The following is a 19,614-nucleotide window of genomic DNA, read 5'->3' on the forward strand; positions in this document are numbered from 1 at the left end:
CACATGTGCTCGTCACCTGATTAAAAGCCCTTTTGCAAAAAATCAAAAGTCTACAGAAATATTTTGACATATATGTGGCTCCTCCGTCTGTATTTTCACTTAAATATTCTAAAAGGCCCTAGATTTCTGTATTTGGCAGAGTTGTTTATAAGATTTTCTAGGTAAACTGAAATTAATATTTTAAAAATACATTAACTTATTTCAATCTTGGCAATGGTCATAATCTTAATAGCTTATCACTGCATTTATGATTTCGCATATATAACATGATAGATATTGCACCAGCTGTGTTCTATTAGTCTTCTGCAAATATGTGGCACTGATATACTTTGTATTTAATAAGAAATTACTAGATAGGTATAGTTAGTAAGTATGTTCAATTAAATGAAACATCAGGATAAGTATCGTCTTCGTTTTTAAAGCTGGCAAAAATTAAGCCTGCCCCCATTTTGTTGACATTCAGCATAATTACTCCAATAACCATTGGGAACTCTTTTTGTTGACATTAAAAAAAACGCTTACAATGTGTTTTGTTTACCGATAGTAAAAGACAGAATGATTTCACAATTTTTCATGCACCTATATTATTACTGCTTACACTATTGTTCAATTTTATACCAATAAACTTATACAGGGTGTTTCATTGGGAAACGGAAATACTTTAATGGTGAGTAGAGGTCACCAAGGCGGTTCTAGGTATACTAAATTTTTTGCCCTACCGACTTTTATATCCGAGTTACAGGGTGTTTTATCGATTTTGCTCATTTCATTCCTAAGCCATAACTTTAGAAACACCCTGTATATTTTTTTAAAATTTTGGTACACATATCTTTCATTCAAAACCCAAACGATCGACTAATCACAAGAAAAATCCAGGTCCGTATTTACAAAAATTTATAAAATAATTTTGACCTTAAAACAACACCCTGTATATTGAAATTTTAAAAATCTGTTTGCATATTTGAAAATAGCACAAAAAACTAAGTCTCAAAGTTCGATTCGATTTTTCGGTCAGACAATTTTTTGACTTTAATTTTGAAATTATATTGACTTTTTTTAAGAACTCCACATTAAAAAGCAGGTATTATTAACTTTTAATTATAAATTATTAAATTTATTGAATAAACACTCATTTTAAAATGAATCAATATTTATTTACAACATTGGAAAGACCCAATTATTAATCACAAGAAAAATCCAGGTCCGGATTAACAAAAAATCATAAAGTAATTGTGACCTTGAAACAACACCCTGTATATTGACATTTTCAAAAATTGTTTGCACGTTTGAAAAGACCACAAAAATCCGAATTTATGGATTCACTTTGATTTGTTGTCGAAAAATTTATTAACTTTAATTTTGAAATTAAATATATTCAAATTTTTAAGAACCCTGAAATTAATAACCAGGTTTTTAAAAAACTTTTGTTAATAAATCATTCAAGTTAATGAATAAATACTAATTTAAAAAATAATCAGTTATTATTTACAGCATTAGAAGGACTTACTTACTAATCACAAGAAAATCCAGGTCCGTATTAACAACAAAATACAAAGTAATTCTGACCTTGAAAAAACACCCTGTATATTTAAATTTTTAAAATACGTTTGCACATCTGAAGAGAGCACGAAAAACTAAGTTTAATGTCCCGCTTTAATTTTTTGTGCAGACAATTTAATGACATTACTTTTGAAATTATATCGAAATTTTTATTATGAGTTCCCAGAATTCTTAAAAATTTCGACATAATTTCAAAATTAAATTCATTAAATTGTCTGGTCAAAAAATTGAAGCTAACTTAGTTTTTTGTGCTCTTTTCATACCTATGTGCAAACGGATTTTGAAAATTTCAATATACAGGGTGTTGTTTCAAGGTTACAATTACTTTATATTGTTTTGTTATTCCGGACCTGGATTTTTGTTGTGATTTGTAAGTGTGTCATTAGAATGTCATAAATAAGTATTGATTATTTTTAAAATGGGTATTTATTTAATAATTTTAACAATTTATTGTTAAAAGTGCTTTAAAAATCTGCATTTTAATTTCAGTGTTCTTAAAATTATCAATATATTTAATATCAAAATTAAAGTCATTAAATTTCCTTCACGAAAAATTAAAGCAAACCGATAAACTCAGAGTTTTGCACTCTTTTCAAATGTGCAAACAAACTTTGAACATTTTAATATGTTTCAAGATCACAATTACTTTTTTTTTGTTAATCCGGACTTGGATTTTTCTTGTGATTAATAATTGGTCCCTTCCAATGTGGTAAATAAGTATTGATTAATTTTAAAATAAGTATTTATTCAATAGCCTTAATAATTTATAATTAAAAGTTTTAGAACCATAGAAAAAGCTCTAAACTGGTTTTAATGCCTCCTCAAAGTCTTCTAAGTTTATAATTAAATGATCAGAATAAAATTCAAGAGGCCGCCCATGCGAAAAGGGGTCCTAATTTATTTAAACAATTTTTTTAAAACAAAAAAAAACAAATTGCAAAGGTAAATATTTTCGGCTCATTTTTTGTATAACTATGAATAAAAAATGCCTTTTGTAAATGTTCTCGAACGTTTTCGAGTTATAAAAATTGAAAAACGAAAAAAAGAAATATGGCCATTTTCAAGCCTCAAAAATATGAGTCAAAAATATTGTTTTTGAAATTATCAAGTGCCTAAATTTTTAAGTTTAAACCCTTTATCCAGAGAGGGTGCTTATTTGTACAATGATAATTCAAACCATCAAAAATTTGTGGCATAAATCTTGTTTCTCTCTCTTATATAGCCCGAGCGTCCGTATTGTCATAAGGAATTAACAATTAAAAAACAATATTGTAAAATAAAATAAGAAGCCCAGAATTTTCACCAGGAGCTGATAGAAGAAGGTTTCAAAGTGAATTTAGGCACTTGGTGAATTCAAATGTAATATTTTTACTTGTGTTCTTGAGTCTTGGAAATCGTCCTTTTTTTCAGTTCTAAATTGTTTTTAACTCGAAAACGGTCAGCTTTAATTATTACAAGAGATCTTTTTTGTTTAGAATGATCCAAAAAGTTGACCGGGTCGAACAAAATATTTTTACAGTTAATCAAAGCCTGAATTTTTGTGATGATGAAATATGTTACAAGCCGTAACATAAAGAAGTTTATTCTACTGCTTATATTGGAAGAGAAGCACAACCCCACATCACAATAAAATCATCAAAGTCTCGGGAACACTTCATTTCTCTGGACTAAATCTGCCATAATCAACCCAACCCTCTTTGGTTAGTCGTTACACATTCATACTTTTATAGAAACAATATCGCGATGGCTTTGGCTGACGACGAAGTGTTAGCGGTCGTGGAATTAATATTAAGAATAATAATTAAGAAAAAACAGCGGAAAAATCGGAGCATCTGGTGTATTTCAGCTATCTTTTACATAACTGAAAATCAAGATAGGGTTTCATTCACTTTGGTTACCAAAACGAAGTTGACTCGCGCAGTAATCTATTCTCGTACGTTATCCATCCCTAATTTTTAGTATCCTCTTAATAAGCACGACATGCCCAGACACTTTCTTGGCTTATAGATACATTTATTAATTGTCTGCGACAAAGTTTACATCTGCTCTATGTTTAAAGTTTAATTTTGGAACCTATTTGTTGGTAACGGCGACTACAAGATGAATTGATCCATTAAACGTTTTAAACCAATCGATTAGGTACGCAAAATTTATTGCTATTAGCAGAAAATTGAATTGTCGGTGGTCACAATATGTCAAACTTAATTATTATTAACTCATTGTAGCTTAAATAATGATTTAACGATAAGTTTAATTATATTTCTGAATACAAGCATAAGAAAAAATTACCATTTCACCCACATGGAAGAACAATAATAAAAATAAAATATATACAAAAAATCAGTTTGGGAAAGCGGAATAAAAAAGAATGGTAGAATAAAAAAGCGGAAACTCCTCCAGAGTTACACTGAACGATTTAGATATTAAAAATTACTTAATTTTTTTCTTCAGTTCCTTCATTTACTTCATTCACATTCTGTCACTGTTATAACTTTCAATTAAATAAAATACAGGAGACCTGTTCCAAATAACAACATTCTTTCTTCTTGTAGTTCTTGTAGTTCCTTCCCCTATCGGAGGCTACCATCACAGCTATCCGTACTTTATTGGCGGCTGCTCTAAAAGATTTACTGAGCTGCAACTATACCTACCACTCTCTTAGGTTTCTCAGCCAGGACATTCTTCGTCTTTCTATGGATCTTTTACCCGTAATATTATATTATACCCTTGCATTATGAGTCTTAATATCTCATATTTCGCACCTCTGCGAAATGGTAATGTGGCGTAAATATTACAGCTTTCTTGCTTTGGTGTTCTTTATGACCTCGCAATCCTTTTGTAGCCTTCTTAGCTCCTCTGTATTTGTAACTAGTTGGATCCATTGCATTTTCAAAATCTTTCTATAGCTATGTCCGCATTGGTGCGCTTTCACTTTCAACATGCGTTTTAAAATCTTTTCAACATTCAATTCAACTTTCGTTAAGGCATGTCTTCCGGTGTGCGTTAAGTGCATCCCTTTATCCTGTCCACATATAGTGCCTTTCAGTCTATTCACGATGGATGAAAGTGACGCTATTTTGCTCGTAGGACTAAGAAAATTAAAAAACGTAAAAGATTGTAACGAAAAACTTATATGAAGAGTTATTTTAAAACTCGTAATTTTTGTATTCTAAAAGATTTAGAAGGCAACGACAATGTGATTTTTAAAGACTTTACAAGGATGTCAAAAAACAACTTTGACAATCTGGTTAGTTATAATTCTGTATATGGTTAGGCTATTAATAGAGAAATGTGATAGCAACTATACAAACTGTATTGGAGCTCTTGATGGCAAGCACATCTTAATACAACGACCAGTAAAATACAGTAGCTGAGTTTTACAACCATAAAGATACCCATAGTATTGTGCTCATGACAGTTGTGGACAGTAACTACAATTTTATTTACGCCAGCATCAGCTGCCAAGGTCGAATATCTGACGGAAGCGTTTTTAAAAACACAGACTTCAGCAAAAAGCTCGACCAAGTGATGAACCTTTGCCTGGTCGAGATAAATCAATTTCTTATGATTTGGTGGCGGATGATACTTTCCCTTTGATACGTCACATTATGAAACCTTTCACGGTAAATCTGAATAAAGGTTCTTCATGGAGAGTGCACAATTATAGACTGTCAAGAGTAAGGCGACTGGTGGAAAATGCATTTGGTTTATTATCATCGGCATTCAGAGCTTTTCGTAAGTCATTTGAGGTAAACATTGAAGATACTGTGTTAAATATAGTATTTGCATGTGTGTGCCTCCACAATCTCCTCCGTTCACAAAATGATTCTTACTGATTCAATTACCTACTGGATCATTCGATACCGAGGATGCTTCCACAGGCCAGTTAATTCCTGGCACTTGGAAACAGATAACTGGTGTGAGTCAACTTCAGAGAATTTTCCGAAATGTTTCGAATGGTGCAGAAGCTATTCGAGAAGAGTTTGTGGAATACTTTATGACATCACAAGGTAGCATTCCACGCCAAAACAGAGGCGGATTTGAAGATTTACCGCCCTCCCCCGCAATTTTTTAGTTTTTTACCAAAATTTGCCGCCCCCTGAATTCTGCCGCCCTAAGCTATAGCCCATTCAGCCCATATGTAAATCCAGCCCATATGTAAATCCAGCCCTGCGCCAAAATAATGTGTAGGTAGTTAAGCTTGTTACTTAGTTAATTTTATAAGTTTGTATTTTGTAAGCGTGAATACGTTGAATACATGTGTATATTCCAAGCATATTGGAAAAGGTCCTACGAATAGAATATGGTAACATTCTGTCTAATGTTATTATTATCTTATTACTCTTCATTTGACAATTGTTTGTTACTGCAGTATTGTAATACACTGTACTTTGTTTACTATGTAAAAAACTTTACTATTAAATTTTGTTATTAAAAACTGTTTTTAGTTAATGCCTTCCATTTAGATAAGATTTTTTGACCCAAATTCTAAAAACTAGCAATTCACTACCCCGTCTGTCTGTTCAGCTGGTAAATTCCAACGGAAAATTGACCTATGTTACTCAAAGGAATAATATTAATATAAAATAAAAAATAAAAATAAGACAGTTTTGCCCTCGCATTGCAACAGAATAAAAATGGTATACATTTTTAATTTATTTAATTTTTATAAATGCTTGTTTTGCAATTTCAATGTGTGTCCTGATTTCTCTACCTTGGTCATTGTTTTCATTTACTCAGGTTCCCAGATATACTTATTTGTAGTGATTCACTCTTTCTACTTGTTTTCCCTCGATACGTTTCCCTTCCCTCTGTGTGTTGCTTAGAAAATAATCATGAACTTGGTTTTCTTAACGTTCATTTGTAGTCCATATTTTATACTGACTCGATGTAATCTATTTACTAATCGTTGCAGTGTTTCTAGACTGTCTGAAAAATAGCGGTGTTGTCTGCGAGTCCTATGTTGTTCAATATTTTTCCGTTTATTATTAATAACAACATTGTTAATGTCAAAAAGTGTTGAACGCCGGAAACCCTTCGCATGGCGAAGCCTAGCTACGGCAGTAGCCAGCAGTCGAACCCGCCGCAATCAAATACACAGGATCACTACAGTAGTATGTTATAGCGTGCTATAACAGTATGAGACTGCAATGCAAGGACTCCTGAATCTGCTAAATTCAGGAGTCCTTGTTCAAAAGAAGATAAAATACTTCTGTCTTTATGAGTGTTAAAAGGTACTGCTAGCTACCGATGAGAGCCTCGATCCAAACACAGCCACTGAGAAAGTACATTATCTGTATATCTGGTTAAGCGTAACGCAAAATGTATATTGAACGGACATGTGCTAATAGATGTCTAGTACCTACTGCGGATAATAATAAGAAACCTTCGAAGAATCATCGCAGGCTTCCTTATTATACATGAGCCAGTCAATGGACACCTGCACACAATGAGGATGCTTCACTTCAGCTGAAGGCTCTATTGTATAACCTAAGGTTGTCAACCATATTATGCACTATTTTGAAGTACTAGATCGTCGGCAGCAGGCACTCTTTGGTGACTCGACAAACTTATGGTACTCATCCATTGGAGTGGTACAACCTGGTATAGGGTTCCAGAATTCTGAAATGGGTATTATCAAAAAACGAAAGATGTACAGTAATTTACAGACAATTAGTTAGTACTACCGTTGTATTAAAAAGAGGTTGAGGGTGGATAACTGGAGGAGGGTACTCAAGGAAACGGATGCTTGGAGGCGGATGCTGGGGGAGGCCACGAACCGACTTGTCTGTAGCGCCATCGGAGAGAGACTACCGTTGTATGACAAACGACTACCAGGAAAAAAACTTTAATTTGTCGAAAAACTTTGGTGGTATTAATATTATATTCCAACTGATATATCAAGATAAAATAAAGTTTGTTAGATTCTTCGCAAAACTCTTTACTAACAAATTCTTTCGCTTTGGTTTCAAAATACTTCAGAACTATTTCCAAAGAAGGTCTTAAAAATTGATTATATCAAATAATGTCTGAAATATATATCTCATACTGTTATGTTAAAATTGTAAAACGATCAAAATTTGAGGATTTTAAAATTGCAATCTCACTAAAACGGAAATTGACAATAAGATGATTATTTTTAACATTAGCAGATGTCTTTTATGGTTTTTCAACGGAGCCTGCTTTAATTTTATCAACTGTTTCTTGTTGTAATTGGTACTTGGATTAGTAAAATACTATACTGTAATGCATGCGTTGATGTGAACTAAAGAAAAACATCGATTATTTTCATATTAATTATTTTTTCCAGGCTGAAAAGACCAGCGAAGTTATCACTCACAGCGAAGTTCACGAAAAAGTAACCAGTACACAGACCACTAAACAGCAAGTATTTAGGCCAGTCGAACTTAGTAAAATCCCATTGCTCAGTACCGGAGGAAACGTAACAGGTGAGTCTATAATTCAGTTAAAAACTATTTTTAGTGTAATTCAAGATATAGGTAGTGTTTTTATGTCCAACTTCAATATCACCCGTCAAAGGTTTCTGACAATGGTACTTGTAAAAGTACGCATTCAACAATTTTGAGCGTATTTATGTAGGTACTTGACGAATAGAATTGAAGCAGTCTATAGTTGTAACAATATCCAAAAGTTAAAGTCACAAAAAACAACAAATAGCTTGACTTCCATTATACATACTTTTTTAGTTACTCTGGTATTGAAGGTATAAAATATAAAACTTCATTTGGTTTTTATCTTACTAGTCCAGTTGTCAGATATTTTATCTCCAAAAACGAGAAAAACAAGCTGAATTTTGCCGAGAATGTCAATTTTAGAACCCCAAAAATAATGCCAAAAATTTTGCCACTCCTATCCTCGAGATTTCCTCTAAAACCCCCCCTCGAGGGAAATCACCGGAAAACATCGATTAAGGATATGTACGCCACAGAAAAATATTTTAAACGAGAAATGTAGCTCAGATGTTTTAGAACAAAAATATTTATTAACAGTTTTTGTGTAGAATGAACTGTTCTCCCAGAAACAACGCTTGAAAAAACCGGTGATTTTGAATGTCAGTTACGCGCGCGAAATAATTTAAAGTATCAACTTGATGGTATATCTTTTGGTCAGAGTGGCCTATCAACAAAAATCAAAATGAGTTTTAAAAGCCAAAAATGCAGCTTTTGTATGCAAATGCAAGTTTTCCATTGTGCTGCAAATGAAGTCAGTTTCTATAAAACTGTTAAATAAAGAAACTGCGCGATTTTTGCCATATTTTACGATTGCCATGACATCAATAAAATTACTATATCCAAACCACAGAGAGACTGGCCTGTCTACTGCAGCAGACAGGCCAATCTGTGGTAAAATTGTACAATTTTGTTGGATGCACGATCATACATGATCAAAATTTTTGCCAGTAAAATTCGATGAAATTAAACAACGCCGCAGCACTGTGAGTGGCCGGCCTTATGCAATTGAAAAGAAGCAGTTTTTAATGTTTTATGACCTGTTAATGAAGTGAAAAATTTTACTGATCTCATGAAAACCGAAAAAAATGTCAAAAATGGCGCACTTATTTAAATAAAACATTTATTTATTTAACAGCTTTGTATACAGGGTGAGTTTTTAGTGCGGGATCGGTCGATAATTCCATTATGGTATAGAATATCGAAACAAGTTATTTAGAAAAAATGTAGACAATGATATTCTCTAGACTTGGAAAGTATGTCTATTTCTACAGGGTGATCAATAACTGCGTGGTATATCAAACATATAATTTTTTAAATGGGACATCCTATATATTTTTTCATATTTATATTCCTCTCATAATTCTTGTTCATATAATATAGAGTTTTGTATTACTATACAGAGTATTTAATAAGTTATGACCATTTTTATTTCGAAATCCCTATGAGATTAACACCATGTAGATAAAAAAGTAATTAGTAAACAATAATTTGTTTTACATAATAAGATAAACAATATACTGTAGTTTTTAAGTTAAGTTTAATTGAAATCATTGACAAATATTTGTATACAGGGTGAACTACAACACTAAATTACGATTTTCTCAATTTTTTTAAATGGATCACCCTATATTTTATTTTTTTTTAAATTTTGTATTTGTGATACTCTTTCATTTTTATATAGCATTCCCTATACCTAAACTTATTACTTGCCGAGATATTTTAAGTTGTCTTCAAATTTCGGGAATACATTCAATTTTTCTAGTAGAAATAAGTAAGTATTGAGTGATAATTAAACAAAATTATTTCTATTCAATAAATAACTAACACAGAATATAAACCATAACAATATGCACTGAATGTACCAATAAGTGTGATATTAAGAAATTATCATATTTCCCTAATATACATACAAGAATCGTATAGTTCCTACAAAAAAAATTTCTTGTATATAATAATATAACAAGATTATTTTTATTTAATAAATAACTCACATAAAACATAAATCAAAACAATATATAACTGATGTAGCAGTTTTCCTAATGAAAATTAGTATGAAAATTATAGTATTAATAATCTGCAATTAGGAATGTGTTACTAAAAACTTCTTGGCTTAAAATACTGTTGATATAACAACCTAAAAACTGTTACATCAGTAGTTGTATATTGTTTTGGTTTATGTTTTGTGTGAGTTGTTTATTAAATAAAAATAATCTTGTTATATTACTACACAGAAGACATATTTTTTTGTAGGAATTTTACGGTCCTTGTATATCAGGAAAATATGATAATTCCTTAATATCACATTTATTGATACATTTATTGCATATTGTTGTGGTTTATATTTTGTGTTAGTTATTTATTGAATTAAAATAATTTTGTTATATTACCACTCAATACTAACTTATGTATTTCTAGTAGAAAAATTGAATGTCTTCCCGAAATTTGAAATAAACTGAAAATATCTCGGAAACTGACGAGTTTAGATATAGGGAATGCTATATAAAAATGAAATAACATCATAAGTACAATATTTCTAAAAAATAAAATATAGGGTGATCCATTTAAACAAATTGAGAAAATCGTAATTTGGTTTTGTAGTTCACCCTGTATACAAATATTCGTCAATGATTTCAGTTAAATTTTATTTAAAAACTACAGAACATTGTTTATCTTATTATACAAAACAAATTATTGTTTATGAATTACTTCTTTATATACATGGTGTTAATCTCATAGGGATTTCGAAATAAAAATGGTCGTAACTTGTTAAATACTCTGTATAGTAATTTAAAACCCTATATTATATGAACAGGAATTATGAGGGGAATATAAATATGAAAAAATATATAGGGTGTCCCATTTAAAAAAGTATATGTTTGATATACCACGCAGTTATTGATCACCCTGTAGAAATGGACATATTTTCCAAGCCTAGAGAATATTGTTGCCTACATTTTTTCTAAAGAACTTTTTTCGATATTCTATACCATAATGGAATTTTTGACCGATCCCGCACTAAAAACTCACCCTGTATGTTACACTCAAACTCCAATTCGGACAATTTCCGAAATTTTTACTCACTTCGAGATGTGGACAACGTGAATGACCCACGTCGTGGAGTGAGAATTTTATTCGGACATTGACCAAAGCGAAATACCCAGAACGGGTTGTGGGAAACGAAAGTACTCAATTGCCGAAATAAACACGTTCACTGGGGATTGAGCAAAACCATAATACCCATAACTCGACGTGGTTAATCTATTTTACCCACGTCGGGTTGTGGGTATTTGTAATTTGCGCAAACGCCGAAAATGCTCCAAAGACAACCATACCGTACACTAATTCCATAATAACAAGTAAAATAAAATCAAATTTTCCTTAACATTCGATTTATTTTAATTAAAAAAAAACTAAACAGTAAAATACAATAAGTATCTTATTATTGAAAATAGAAAAAAAATAATAAACGTTTTCATACATATACGTATACGTCTTTTACATGAGTCTTTTTCATACATGTACCACTTTCAATGTTTATTGCAGTTCTTTTCAGAAAATATTTAACTTGTTGGCACAATAAGTGCTACCGTGACATTCAGAATTGCATTTTATGTTTGATTATACTACCTGTGACAACCAATTAGACAGAGGTCCCAGTATACTGAAGTCAGAAGTCATAAAAGCAATACAACAAGCCAAAAACAATAAAGCACCTGGACCAGATCAAATCCCTGTTGAGCTACTTAAACTTTTAGATGAGGAAAACATTAACTACTTGACTACTTTCTTTAACAAAATTTACAACGAAGGAAAAATACCAGATGATTGGTTGGAGTCACTGTTTATAACATTACCAAAGAAAAGCAGGCCCACCAAATGCAGCGATTTTAGACTAATCAATTTGATGAGTCACACACTTAAGATACTTTTACGTATTATACAAAACCGAGTATTCCTTCTGTGCGAAACTAGAATGGGTAATAAGCAATTTGGATTTAGAAATGGTCTAGGAACTAGAGAAGCACTATTTTGTATGCGCGTTCTATTACAAAAAAGTTGTGAATTCCGAAAGAACGTTTATGTTTGTTTCATCAACTTCGAGAAGGTATTCGACCGAGTCCAACATGATACACTTTTCGGTTGCCTGCAGGCAGCAGGACTTGACCACTACGATATAAGACTGCTGAAATACTTATATTACAATCAAGTAGCCTCTATCCAAATTGGAGACAGTCGTACTGAAAAACTGCCGATAAAACGTGGAGTACGACAAGGTTGTGTTTTATCACCCACCCTTTTTAATCTGTACTCTGAAGAAATCTTTAGGGAGGCTTTGGATGACAGACAAGAGGGAGTAAGGCTAGGCGGAGAAGTAATCAACAATATTAGATACGCTGACGATACAGCCATTCTTGCTGAAAATTTACAAGATCTTCAGACACTACTAAATCTAGTCAGTGAAGCAAGTTATCGGAGAGGCCTTAAAATCAACATTTCAAAGACAAAGTGGATGGCAGTTGGAAAGATTAATAATATAGCTCAAGGTCAGCTTTCTCTTGATGGAGAGGAGTTAGAACGGGTAAATCATTTCAAGTCCCTTGGCAGCTGGCTAAATGTAAATTGTGACTTTGATAAAGAGATAATAACTAGGATCGAAATATCACGGAAGGCTCTTATGACCTGGAAACCAGTTTTATGTAACAGAAACCTGTCGATGAATATTCGAAAGAAGGTGCTGAAATGTTATGTGTGGTCTATCCTATTGTATGGTTGTGAGACATGGACGTTAAAAACCACAATGCTAAACAAAATAGAAGCACTCGAATTGTGGTTCTATCGACGAATCCTAAAGATATCGTGGGTTTTGCACACTTCCAATGAAGATGTTCTTCAAATGCTGAATTCAGAACGTCTGCTCATAAGCATCATAAAGAGGAGAAAAACAGAATACTTGGGCCATATAATTAGATGACCTAAATACCATCTGCTTCGCCTTATAATACAAGGAAAAGTGGAGGGAAAGAGATGGATTGGTCGAAAGAAACTTTCATGGCTGCGTAATATTAGACAATGATGTGGCTGCACAGTAGAAGAATTATTTCGCGCAGCAGCCGATAGAGAGAGATTCCAAGAAATTGTAAACATGATGACGGCCAACGTCTGAATACAGACACTGCACCTAAAGAGGAAGAAGTTTGATTATACACATTTGCAAGATTTGCCCGAACAGTTCTTCTTGCATTCACATCTGATGAAACCTTGATTGGACTCGGATTACATCATGGCTTCTATACGAACATTGAGCTGTTCATCAGGTACATTGACGTTATTAATATATTTATTCGAAGCTACCTGGAACTGGTTTCTAGAAAACTGTTTGTTCAAGAACTCCATGCTTTCTACTAAGGGTTTAGGAATCGTTTTTATTTATTACAACAGCCATTACATTTCTTGAAGCTAGTCGGTCCCGGACAGCAGGAATGTTTACTTATCAAAACGTAAAACGATATCGCCGACTGAAACTGGAGTTAATTTTCTTTCAGTAAGCTTTAACATTTTGGCAGTCTGACTTTTTGTCGTTATGTTTTTACACAGTTTTCACAGGGTTACATGTCTCGCCCTGCACGTCTGAACCGTGAGAAACGGACTTCGGCGTTTGCGCAAACTAGAAATATCCACAACCCGACGTGGGTAAAAAGATCAGCCACGTCGGGTTATGGGTATTTTGGTTTTCCTCAATCTCCGGTGAACGAGTTTATTTCGGCAATTGAGTACTTTTGTTTACCCACAACGCGTTCTGGGAATTTGGCTTCGGCCAATGTCCGAATAAAATTCTCACTCCGCGACGTGGGTAATTCACGTTGTCTACATCGCGAAGTGAGTAAAAATTTCGGACATTGTCCGAATTCGGAGTTTGAGTGTAACATATTATACACTAGCTTTATTTGCGACAAAATTCAAAAACTGATTATGAAAGCTATACGTTCACGTTTAAAACGCATTTTGATTTTTGTCGCTAGGACAGTCTGATCAAAAGATATCGCATTTCCCCGCCGAGTCGAGATAATACAAATTTTATTTAAAAAATTGATTTTGCGCGCGTAACTGACATTCAAAATCGCCGGTCGCTTCAAGCGTTGTTTCTGAAAAAGTGCTAACAAACATTTTTGTTTTGTGTATTATGTCAGAAATCGATGTTTTCTGTTTCCACTACGAGATTGGTTTTAGGGACAAGCCCGAGGGTAACAGCGGTAAACTTTTTTGCTTCTTTTTCGGGTATTCCAAAATTGACATTTTTAGTAAAATTGACTACTGCACTACATGTTTTTTTCACATCCGCAAAAATATCGAATTTTAAAATTATGTTAAGTTTATATGATTCTGAAACTATTGTTTGTTATACAGTTATACTATATCTTTTGAATATTATATTTTTGGAAATTAACATAAAATCAGAAATGTTTTATTTGATATTTTAACTTTTGAGCTCGGAAATTGTTTTTAAAATTCAAATTTTTGTAAAATTAAATGTTCTATTTAGTTTTTGTTTCTTGTACATATAGCCCGATCAAAGAACAATCTGACCCAAAAAAAAATAAAGGAAGGATGAAAATTTGGTAATAGGTAGTTGAAATTGTCTATTATTATATAAGAAAAAGTTTACAATTCTACATTCCCTCCATTTTATCCATTTTACAAAAATATAGGGGAATACCCCCTCTCGAAGATGAAAAAAAAATACCGGAAATCAAAATAAGAAATCAAAATAAGACCGGAATTTAATAAAATGACTAATTCTAAACAACTTTTCTTCTATAGAGTTTTTTCACTAAGTCAATATTTTTTAAGTTATTTGCGAGTGAATATGTTCATGTTTAACAAAATAAAACATGTTTTTGGACGGTTTTTCGGAGATAACTCAAAAAGTAAGTATTTTAGCGAAAGAAATATTCTTAGTAAAAATATAGCCCATAAAAAATTGAAAAAAATGGTGTATACATGAGGTCTGTAGACCCAGTAGAAGCAGAGTTGCAGCTAACGAAAAGTAGGTTCTTCTTCGTCAAATTCCAAATCTAATATTTCAACGTGAAATAACCAAAAAACGAAGCACTTCTCGGGGAAAATTCATTTTAACTTTCCTAAAGTGTTCGATTTTCAATTTGACGAAGAAGAACCTACATTTCATTAGCTGCAACTCTGCTTCTACTGGGTCTGCAAGCCTAACGCATACACCATTTTTTTTAATTTTTTATAAGCTATATTTTGCTAAGAATATTTTTTTCGCTAAAATACTTACTTTTTGAGTTATCTCCGAAAAACCGTCCAAAAACATTTTTTTTGCTTAAAAATGAACACATTCACTCGCAAATAACTCGAAAAGTATTGACTTAGTAAAAAAACTCCATAGAACAAAAGTTACTTAGAATTAGTCATTTTATCCAATTCCGGACGTTTTATCCGAATTATTTTTCGCCCCCGAGAAAAAACTTTCACCCCGTATTTTCCAATTTTTGTAAAATACTTTTTCTTATATAATAATAGACAATTTCAACTACCTATTCCCAAATTTTCATCCTTCCTTTATTTTTTTGAAGGTTCTCGTAAAATTTTGCGTTCCCTGATCGGGCTAAAAGTCAAACCATGGAAGGAAAATCTGGATTAAATTAAAAAGTAAAAACAAAATTTATAATATGACAATCCATAGACAAGGAACGTACTACTTATATGAAAAGTCAAGTACGCACCAAATGTTAATAAGGGGCACCAAATGTTGTTGGAGATACTAACCCTAAAAATTTCAAATAAATAGAGTCATCTAAAACCATATTAAATATTGTGTTTATACCGGATTAAGCCATAATTGATTGTAATTAAAATTAAATTTTTGACTAACTAAAGTTTAACGTTCCAATTTCCACTCCGGAAATCGTTTTCAAAAAGATTATTTGAGAGAATTTTGTTGAAATAAATGTATCTTCTTCTTCTTTTTGCATCAGAACCCTGGATGGGTCTTTGTCTGTCTGGATATATGCTTCGATTCAGATCTCTCGTGTGTCCTTATATCCCATTTTCTTATATTAATGGTTTTCTGGTCGTCTTCCACGTCATCCAACAATCTCGTTCTGGCCTGCCTGTCGGCTTCCGTTGTAATATTTTCTTTGCTGTTTTTGCATCTTCTCGTCTCTGGACATGTCTCAGCCATGACAGTCTTTGACCTTTCAAAAATCATACAATATACCCTTCATTCAATTCAATAACCTCGTCGTTTCTCCTGATTATCCATGTGGCGTCTTCCTCTTGCACCAGGCCATATACTTTTCTGTGTCTTTCTCTCGAATATCCGAGTTGGGTTTCATCTTTTCTCGTCATTACCCAGGTTTCACAACTATAGGACACTATAGGTCTAGTCAATGTTCCGTAGATAGTCATTTTGGTTCTATGGTCTAATAATAATTTCGATGCCATCAAGCTTTTATGGGCATAGTATGTACGATTCCCACTGGAAATACGTTTAAATTAGCAGTTAATATTAGCATAACTTTAGTTTAATTGTAGAAAACAGACATTATATTCAAGAAACAACTAACAGAAGTACTTGGAATAAAATTATAAACAAAACTATTAAATTGATCAGGTGTAAAATGTCTACAACCATTTAACATACCTCAGCTTAGACCGATGCTAAGAGGAAATAAAATGTATCTAAGTTATGCGTTAATTGTGATAATTAATAGCTTTTACACTGCCAAATGTAAGTGACAATTTGTCAAATATATCTGCAGTGTTAAACACTGCACCCATTGTTCTCTATCTTTTATAAATTGGCAAGATTTTAGCCAATGTTTCGGCTCATTAAAATTGCCGCCGGCGAGTATTGTTTCAGTCAAAATAGATAGGTATATTTTTGTTTTGTTTTCTTTAAACAAATATGTAATAAAATTATGTAACAAATAAACAATACAAAATATTTAATTCAAAAATTTATGATGCCAAACAATGTTTTATTCGATTTTATAATATTAGACAATATTATTATGATGATGAAGCGAAGTTTGTTTTAATCCTTCACTGCATAATTTTTTATTTTTCGTTGCAAAAAGGTAGACTAGATTTTCCTCATTTCCATGAAAAACAAATAATAAAAAAAATTTTGATCAACTTTTTTTTTTATTTAGAAAAAATATAATTTTCGAAAATTCAAAATGTCGAAATTAATTTCGCTTATTCCCCGTTAGAGGGCTTTCTAACCATACTGCGATGTAAATTGTTTCAATTTATATCGAGGATCTACGGCCGTGATGGTAAAAATCTGTCTTTCTCAGAGCCTCCTTGACAACAGGTAGACCTAGAAATAGTGCTATCGGGGGATGGAGGAGGACAGATTTTGATCAAAACAAAACCGTGGATTTTCTTATTTTATTATTTTACTAATGCCATACTCTGTATAGAGTACACAGACTCGTTTCATATGGGCTCTCTGAACCGCAAAGTGGAATGTTTTCCTAGCGGTGCCTGTTGGTATGGTTATACCTGGGTTAAGCAGAGAACTCGAATCTAGTCAAAATTCATTTCAAAAATATAATTGTTGTTTACGAACAACATTATGCAAATAAAATATACCAGTCAAAACAATATTTAGAAATAATGAAAATTTTTGAAACAGTTATTGGTCTTGGTGCAGTAAAGTGCTGTACCACACTTTTCGCAGAACACTATGAAAATTTGCATTTTATTTGTTTTTCGAACCACACAGGCAAATGATGAATTCCTAATGAAGTTCAGAAATCGGAAATCCTTTACTGGCATGACCTATGCTAGTAGATCTGGGGCCCACACGTCAAAAAAATTATTACATCCCTCATGAGACTTTTTTTATTGGTTGATTCATGTCGAGTCGGATAACTTTTCTATTTCGGAAAATTTTCGGGAGGGGGCGTTTCTAAACTTTGGTGGGTCCGACATCTGAAGTACCCTTAAAATTTTTTCGGACAATATCACCAGTAAATTGTATGTCTTCTTCTTCTTTTTATTTTACTTCTTGTAGATCTTTAGATCTGTTTAATTCGGAAGCTGCCTCTGGTTAATTTCCTGGGAGGTAAATTACCAACTATCCCTCCATCTTTTAGGTGGTCGTCTGGGGTCTTGAACCGGGCGGGTTGTTTTCTATGGCAATTTTGGGAGTCTATTCTCATTCATTCGTCTTATATGGTTGTACTACATCCTCTTGCGCTGCCTTCCCCATCTTATATTATCTTGAATTTTGCATTGTTCTCCAATGTTTGTATTTCTCACCCTGTCTCTTCTTGTTTTCCCCACTGTTGTTCTTAGCGTTTTCATTTCGGCAACTCTTAGCATCTGTTTCGTTTTGTTGGAATCTTCGCGCACTTCTGTGCCATAATATGTCATGATCGGTCGTATGCAAGTCTTGTAGATTCGAATTTTACTGTCTGTGCGCATATCCGGATTTGACCAGACTATCTCCCGCAGACATTCTGATAATGCAGATGATTTGTTGATCTGGACAACAGTAAAGGACTTGAGGAGTCACGTCCTTTACTGGGTCGTGGTGCTTGATATATCTATGCCCAGATAACTGAATTGCATCACCTAATCTATGGGGTTGTTCTCAACCACTAACTTACATCTGAGCGAATCGTTTGCTATTGTCATACATTTAGTTTTGTTGGTAGAAATGTTCATGTTTAGTTGGCGGCTTATTTGAAAGAACTGAAAGAGCTGTCTCTTAAGATCATCTTCTGATTCGTCAATAAATGTTGCATCACCTGCGTAACACACCATACCAATTCTTTTGTTGCCCATTCTGTATCCGAGATTAAGAGATGTTACTTTGTTTATAATTTTGCCCATGAGTAGGTTAAACAAGAAGGGGCTTAAACTGTCGCCTTGTCTAATTCTTTCCGGTGTTGGAATATTTTCAGTGAATTGGTCTCCTGCTGTAACTTTGGTTACGTCGTTGTTATTTAGGTTATGGACTATATTTGATATGCTGGTCCGCTGGTCGGTGTTTTGTTTTCCATTAATATATTTAGAATGTCTCCCAGGCGCATCCTGTCAAACGCCTTCGTCAGAGTAATGAAGCAAATATACGCTGACGTGGCGAACTCTATGGCTTTGTAAAATTGTAAGTATTTTTATCAAACAATCCTGCAAAAAAAATCCTAATTTATGACCCCATAGTGCGTCCCCACATGGGAGGGGGGGCACGAATGATAAAGAGTCATAAAATCTATACCCTCATAGATGATTTCTGCAAGATTGATAAGTTAACTGGTAATATTTTCCGACAAATTTTTAAGGGGACTCCAGTTATTGGACACACCAAAATTCAGAAACCTCTATATTTACGAAACGCCCCCTCTCGAAAATTTTCTGAAATAGAAAAATCGTCCTACTCGACATGAAGAACTGAATAAAAAAGTCTCATGAGGGAGGTAATAATGTTTTTTAAGTGTGGGCCCAAGACCTATAAGCCCTTTCTCTTCTTGAGTAGTAGCACCTCCTTAGTTGCACTTGCTAAAGGTCTTCATATTTTTACAATCGTAAATCGCTCTGCTCGCCT

The 19,614-nt window shown here is 33.0% G+C and overlaps 1 protein-coding gene across 5 annotated transcripts in view; it reads left to right on the forward strand.

Annotated features, from left to right (window-relative positions):
- The window catches only part of LOC126893461 (filamin-A), a 510,728-nt gene that overhangs the window by 348,192 nt on the left and 142,922 nt on the right, over nucleotides 1-19,614 (forward strand). For all 5 annotated transcript variants that reach the window (XM_050663672.1, XM_050663673.1, XM_050663674.1 and 2 more), the window contains one exon: nucleotides 7,871-8,009. In XM_050663672.1, the coding sequence (XP_050519629.1) occupies nucleotides 7,871-8,009 (139 nt within the window). The remainder of the gene's footprint in view (nucleotides 1-7,870; nucleotides 8,010-19,614) is intronic.

Source organism: Diabrotica virgifera, chromosome 10, assembly GCF_917563875.1.
Source record: "Diabrotica virgifera virgifera chromosome 10, PGI_DIABVI_V3a".
NCBI classification, from domain to species: Eukaryota; Metazoa; Arthropoda; class Insecta; order Coleoptera; family Chrysomelidae; genus Diabrotica; species Diabrotica virgifera.